Raw genomic sequence first — 7,685 nt, 5'->3', positions numbered from 1 at the left:
ATCACTCTACACACAGTAGGAACGACACTGTCTCGCACAAAGAACGAGGACAGTTTCCAATCTCACCACTCTCTGGTATATCACTTGAGAAATAGAGAGGAAGAAAGAAGAGAAGAGCTCTCATGCACAAAGCAAAGAACACTGGACGCCGAAGAAGAATGAAGAGCTGCTGCCTCTCTGAAACTCACGCTCACTCTCGTTAGAGAAAAAGAAACGCTAGGCGGCTGCTATTAAAAGGAAAGGAAGAGAGGCTATTAAGCCCTACAGCCCATATATGAAGGAAGGGAAAAGGCTATGGTAATGGGCCGGAGGAAAATATTGGGCCAAACCCAACAGTACCACCATTGAATCAATTCGTGGAGCATTAGATCAACCAAAGGGTCGAATAAATCTAGATACAGTAAAAATTACTGATAACACAGAAGAGATATTCAAATGTAATTTACTCTCAAACCCTATCATTAAAATGCTTAAATGATCTAAATACATCTCGCTCGCTCGCTAATTTTTTGGGTAGCATCAAATATGATTTGATCATATTCAAAGGCATGAAACTCGAACAGGCTCGATATTTCGAATCAAATTCGAATCCAAATTATTTTGTCATCTGGATTCAAATGACGTAAAAATAATCGAGTTCACGATCCCAAGCCATAATTTGACCCATGCCAATGTTAATGCATTCGATATTCCTATATTATCTAGCAAAAATATATATTCAAGGCAAAGCAGAAACTCAAATTGTTCCCTATTAGACAAGTGTAATCAATGATAAATATTCACTGTTCCAATCGAAAGGGGCTTAAACTTGCAAAGTTTAGTTTCATATTATCCTAAAAAAAATATCAACTTTCTTGGACCATTCAAAACATAAACGATACTTTGGGACCATCTTCTCATACAAATGACCTCTATAAAGCTTGCATCTCTACAGTAACTCGCTCGGTATTGTTCCTAGAGGGCGAATCCTGACTATCACCAGAAGCATTCATTTCTTGAACCGGAGGCGGATTCACAATGGTCATTGGGGTTATAGCATCATCTTCTAGGCGAGCCTTCATTTCTCTGTGCTCCTGGCAGATTGCACACCAATGCATACAGCAATGCACCATGCAAGGGTCGCAAGGCGAGTTCTACATTGGAGCATGGAAATACAATATGGTGAGTTAACAATGAAACAACATATCTTCCTATTTTAGACTAAAGCTCAACAGCCAACACCAACCCAATGAAGTCATCAATCATTCAAAATTTCTCGCTTAACTAACAGTATGTTAGTAATATTTCATTTAGGGAAGACATGAAATATCAGCTGCGTGAGAAAATCAAAGAGCGGCACTCATGAATGAACACCGGACAGTACTTTTGGAACATAACTAATACCTACTCATTCGTGAGAAGTGAAACTATTAGCGACTGAAGCATCAAGCACTGTGTGTGCATGATGGTCTAGTGATTATTGTCTCATTTTTAGTAAAAAATAAATTTAAAGTATTTAATGATATTGATTCAATATTAGAATTTATCATCATTTAACAAAAATAATTGGTTAGCTATTGAGAAGGTATTTAAAAAATTTATAAAAAAAAACATGCCAAGAGACCGAGTGCAGTTATTATGTGGTTGTTTCTCTTAACAATATAATCGGTCTCGAAAACTAGGGATTCCAAAATCGTATTGTTTTTACTGAAACAAAACTCTTATCAAAACCTATCCAAACACACCCACAAATATTATTGTGTTCGAAAAATATCTGACGGGAAAAGAAGGATAGTAATGAAAAACGGGATCTGAGATTATGGAACAAATGCCCAGACAGTTGGTAAATGACACAGCCAAAGCATTTATATGAAAAGGATTGCCACAATGAATCAACAGCTTTCTGAAACCACTTATAGCCTTTAAGCAAAAAATAATCAACAATAAGTGAAAACCAAATAAATAAAATAATCAAGCTCACCTCGAGATGGTATTTCTTCTGCAATGACTGACGTACAAGGCCGGTATATATTCCACACATCCACCAACTGAAAAACAAACCCTCCCATATGAGGCAGGTAGTCCCCGGGTCAATAAAACCGTGTAGGGCTGCTGTTGCTGCAGCAAGTGCTAGGCCACCCTCCACAAACACGGCATGACAAATGCAGGGCCCAGTCCATGTTGTTGCGTCGTCTCTCACTTGTTCAAAGTTACGACCAAACAAAACACAGGGACAGCATAGTCCCGTCCAGCCTATTGCAAGAGGAGGGAGGGAACTTCAGAGAAACTATTATAATTTGTGGCATTAAGTCACGATAAATAGATTAGATGGTATTTAGAAGAAATCAAAGAAAACCATTAATAGTTTGAAAGTTAGTGTGCTCATATAACCATGAAAGCTTTCCCCAACAATTTATAATATATATAATATATGATGTGTGAATTATATGACTTTGTTTCGCATATATTTTACTGTCGTTTCCATGCATCTTGACATGTTTCATTCCTAATATTGCAGGTTATGATCATATTTTTGTTCAAGGTGTAGGTTGACTGAGAACTCAAAATGGGAAAAATATGAACGAAATTCAACAAAATTCATGCCACGTAGACTCAACAAGCCAAATGACATGTCGCATGCCCAAAGAGATGGAGAGAAGACAGTGTTGAAAAACTTGACCAGTGAAACCACGGATCTTGCCCTGCTCCATAGTAACAACCGTGCTAGGCCATTTTGCAAGGAATCAACCATGGTTCCATGCCTGTGATATGATTGGTTCCATCCACAGGCTCTGCAGATCTAATCTCTGTATGACACTACAGAAGGTGAACCTAAACAGAGATGGTACCCATGTAGAGTGGAACAGGTATGTGCTCAAAACCATGCTTAATAATGAAGAATCAACTCTATCCCAGATTCTGTGAACAAGCATGGAGATCAACCACGTCACCATGATCCACATGAAGGTCAAAGAAAAGAACAAGACAAGAGACCTGTTCAACATTCCATGGTAGAAATCATGATCTAGTGTCTTAATCGAAGAAATGAAGCTCATGGACACGAGAATGCACATTTTTCATCTGCCATAGAGAGATCTTGGACCAACCCTCGGATCCGTGGTTCATCAATATGGAAGTATTCAAAAAAAATTCAGATTTTTATAGTGGAGGGTCCTACTCTATTTATTTTCTCATTCCTTGATATTTGGGCCCAGAATCCACTCTTTTCCCATTAGTATATTTAAGGAAAATTGTATTCATTCTGAGGATTTTAGAGGCTAAAGTTTTTCAAGTTTATAAAGGCATTTAAGATGGAATTTACAGGCAGGAATTTTTAATATTTGATGCCCCAACACAGATCATTTCTTTATCTTCTTTTCTGAATTACTCTTGTATTTTCAGATACTAATTTAGAGTGGTATCTGGCGTTCATTAAGTAATTTTCAATAGCTTAAGATCATATTTAGAGCCAAGATTTAGTTTATCTTATACAAATTATTTTGCTACTTTAACATAATATTTTATATTTGATCATAATCTAGACAATTATTTGCATGATTGTTGGTTCTTATTGAGAGAGAGAGGAAAAAGCTTAAGATTATTTAAAATATCAAATAATTATTGGCAAACAATCGATCAAAACTAGAATTTGATTTTTCTCTACGGCTTTGGGTGAAATGATATCAAATATCAGACATTCCTAACAGAAATATCATAGATTCTTATATAATAGATAACTATTAATTCAAATTATTACATAAAAAGAGGCCACACTTAATCAAGGAATTTCTTGCCATGCATTAAGCAAAGTCCTTTGCTTTAATTATCGTGAAATTACATGGCAAACAGTTGCATGTGTATTTTAATTGCAAGTTGATTACTGTTTCTTGATTGTTTGGAATCAAGATGTACTTTGTGTTGGCAAATTTGTAGCTCACGGCATGCTCCATATACTTGATTTGGCAGGTTCTTAGACATGAATTTTTAATTCATTTACTTGCACGATACTTTTTTACTTGGAAATTGAGTTCTAAGATAAATCCAATTATTAAGAGTGTGACTGAACATTTGGCAATAGCCAATAGCTGACGATCTACTTCGCTATAGGTGATAAGAATTCAACTTACAACTTTCTGTATCTTGAGTACATGCAAAAATCCCAGTACTCCAAGGTTCATCTGCAGGGGCCCGATAGCTTTCTGGTAAAGGCTGTCCACATTCATTGCACTTGTGGACGTGCAACTGCAGATTGAAACACACAAATAGAATCTAAATCCTAGCTTAAACATGTTTTGAAAAATAAGCAAGATTGTTGAAACCACAAAAGCACAAAATAAATTTCAACTAAACTAAATAAAAAATATAAAGTGATATTTAAAAGGATCATAGACAAAATACTGGCATGTTAAATCTTTCATAGAGAACTAGCTATCCATGATATATCCTAAGAGCTTATATGCGGGATATCCTTGAATCAGTTCAAATATAAATGATCCGCTATATAGTGGAATTAAAATCAATGAATATGTTTTCTCCTCGTCTATTAATTTACCGTCCCCACAGGTATAAACTTAACCGCGATTGATAAAGTGATGGTAATCATAATTGCCAAAAAAAACTCCATCCTTACACCCAAGATCATAGTAATGGTTGCTCGAAGAAAAGAATTACACAGAATTATGTTCTCTACTTGTCACTTCATCTCGAAAAGATGTCAATGAGATTGCTTTTGATGGCATCAAGACCAATCACGCACAAGTGAAAAAAATCAGGACTTAGATACTGATCAACCATATAGGTAATAATACTATGCAAACCCAAATGTCCAATTCTAAATTTTTATTAATGAATTCCAATTCTTATAAAATTAAACTTCATACATAATAGAGAAACCTGAATCAAATGGATCAATACACATGAAAATCCCAATATCTTTGAGACATTAAAGCATCAAGACAAGAACTCATAATCTAAATCAGGAAAAGTCATTACAGCGACCCATCTCCCCCGAACACAAACGAGCTACACAGATCCATTCAAGTCCAACTTTTTCAAGAAGAGTCCACACCACAAAAACACATCATCAATACAAAAACACTATGCACAAATCTAAACACATGCCTGAGGAACATCAACGGGCTGATTTAGCTCTCCGGGAGTAATGTCTTCAAGCGGCACCTGATCCCTCTTCAACTTCACATACGCAGACGCATGCTTCAGTTCCTCCTCCATTTACCTCTTCAAGATCTGAGGAAAAAAAATAGAGAGCCCCCAAAAGCCCAAATCAATTTAACAGTGAACAATTCGTTCTCTATTACCTTCAACTCAAATTCAAGAGAAATCAACCCAAAAGAAACAAACGATGTGTACAGAGTACTTACAATAGTTTTGCTTCGTAGTCGAAGGGAAGGAACGTGCATATACAATCAATGTGCAATTATTTTCTGATGAGTAACGCGATTCCCATTGAATTAAAACTGAAGATTTGCGACGACTTCTGTGGATTTTGCTGCGAAAATTCCTTCTTTTTCGGGTATTAAAGCTTTTACTTCGACACGGAAAACTTGCAGGTAGGTTCCAAGGAGGGTTTCGTTGTACTAAAAACGTTGTGTTGTTTTAGCCAATCAGGTTATTCCACGTCAGATTAATCGCATTTTCTTTTTTTGCCTTCCTAAAAACTCAATGAATCTGAGGACACGAAGCTTTGTTAGAATCGAGTCTCGAAATTAAGAGTTATATAATGTCAGCTAATTTTAATTTTTATTCTTTATGAATTTATGCACATGGGAGATTCGACCCCATGAAATTTTTAAAGACCAATTGATGTATCGAATCATTAAAATTTAAACTCATATCTCATACGATTTGCGCTCGAAATTTAACATGTTGGACTTGTTAGATTCGTCAAAAAATTATATTTATACTATATTTTGATATTTTAATTAACGTAATCATTATAAAATTAAACAAAGTAATTAAATTAAGGTTCTTGTTACAAAATTAACTCAATCAAGTTAAGATAATGAAAACACTCCTTGAAATTATTTCGCCTTACCAAGTATTATAAGAAATATTCGTATATTTTTTTATGTTTAATCTTTATATAGTTCGCTATATGATTATAAAAATATAATAAAATATATATTTACAATTTGCATCGCTTTGTGATATATATATTGATGTTGTTCGAAGAAATTGAGCGAGCTGGATGAGCAATTTCTAAGGCATGTATTCTTTCTTTATATGTGTTGGTGACTGGGCAAGATGAACCGAGATATATAGCATGTCTACCTAAGAACAAGAAACATTAATGGAGCGTCAAAAGGGTTTCTGACATGACCATTTCGACGTTCGAGTCAATCAAGAATACACGTAGAAGAAAGAAAGTTTGTTTAAGTACACATGAAAAAAGTGCTAATGAGAATAAAAAGTGAAATACATGATTTACCTCTGTTGAGAATATTTATAGCATACCAGAATCGGTGACCACTCTGAGATGCTCGGGTAGTGGTCATGATTTGAGGACGTGGCCCACGTCTTGGCTTCAGCAAATTCTGAGAAAGTGGAGGGGAAAAGGCCCCTCGATTATCGATAGACAGGGCCTACGATCAAATGATTTAGTATTTTTGTGTTGCCTTGGTAGATGTTATGGGTCGGGGTTTGTATCAGTTAGTAGTTGTGTGACAAGCTTATTGGGTCGATGCATAACTTCCACTCTCGGGATCAGCTTTGGAATCCTTCCCTGCCCGAGTCCAAGGATGACCCGAGATCTCTCCGGATTATCACCAGTCTCTCTTTAAGTAATCAGGCCAGAATCTTACTCTCTATCCCGAGTGGTCAGATTAAGAATAGGGCGGGAGAACAGTTACATTTCGAATTTAGGTGGGCTATGGCTGATGGAAAAGTGACATAAGCCCTAGCAGTTGAAAATATGGGTGTGATGTCAGACATCGCTTCACCTACCCGATTCGAGCCGACCTTTCGTTTTCTCGGGTGACTCGGTTCAATTTCCGAGATATATCTTGTTTGTCCACCTGTCTCCAGGTCAACAGTCTGGATTACTCCTCCCACGCCTAGAAATATCGATCGTCTTCCACATTTTACACTTTTGCATTTTCGGATTTCTGCTCTTGCAATTCCGGCATACCGTGTCTTCTCCGACGACTTTGTTTCCAGCATTCTGACACTTATTACCTTTTCCATCCTTGTAAATTTTCCTGTCAATTCTTAGCATGTATAATTCTACTTCTTCTATCGCTGGTGCAAACGCTCACGGTTCATCAGACTTAGAGTCCGTCGCATTGCATTCTGATTCCATCCCTTCCACTGCCACCTCTAAAAAGTCCATTCTTGCCATTCTCTCCAAAATTCCACACTTTCTAACTCGGCTTTCGGGCCCTCTAATGCCCGAGAGAAAGGTAAAGGAAAGTGAAACTGGCTCCTAAATCCAAAACTCCAATTCCTTTTTCTCATCTTTCCGAGGGGATCGGGTCACTGGGTGTTCTATGGTTTTCCACTATGGCTTGCACCCTTCGTCCTGGGGTTGTCGAGGACATTCATGACCTCGGGTCCATCCCCACCAATTAGTTTATCATTATTCTTGATCTCTCGGACCGACCTGACCAACCCCCATAGAGCTATCACACCTTCTTCCGAGACCAAGTTCGTAATTATTTCCGGTTCCCCATTCCTCTATTCTATCTGGA

The 7,685-nt window shown here is 37.0% G+C and overlaps 1 protein-coding gene across 2 annotated transcripts; it reads right to left on the bottom strand.

Annotated features, from left to right (window-relative positions):
* Positions 1 to 733: 733 nt before the first annotated feature.
* On the bottom strand, positions 734 to 5,573 carry LOC140841095 (cell number regulator 6-like). 2 transcript variants are annotated; one of them, XM_073208291.1, is made up of 5 exons: positions 5,361 to 5,573; positions 5,101 to 5,226; positions 4,107 to 4,221; positions 1,961 to 2,232; positions 734 to 1,133 (listed from the first exon to the last, which is right to left on the bottom strand). In XM_073208291.1, the coding sequence occupies exons 2-5, from the start codon at positions 5,209 to 5,211 to the stop codon at positions 912 to 914; spliced, it is 720 nt and encodes a 239-aa protein (XP_073064392.1). In that variant the 5' UTR covers positions 5,212 to 5,226; positions 5,361 to 5,573; the 3' UTR covers positions 734 to 911. The 2 variants fall into 2 exon arrangements, with proteins under 2 accessions (XP_073064392.1, XP_073064393.1); XM_073208292.1 differs by having other exon boundaries at positions 5,350 to 5,551.
* Positions 5,574 to 7,685: the final 2,112 nt, after the last annotated feature.

This window comes from Primulina eburnea, chromosome 9 (genome assembly GCF_022965805.1).
Source record: "Primulina eburnea isolate SZY01 chromosome 9, ASM2296580v1, whole genome shotgun sequence".
Taxonomy (NCBI): Eukaryota; Viridiplantae; Streptophyta; class Magnoliopsida; order Lamiales; family Gesneriaceae; genus Primulina; species Primulina eburnea.
Note: the sequence above shows the minus strand (reverse complement) of the source record. Positions and strands in the feature narration are given on the sequence as shown.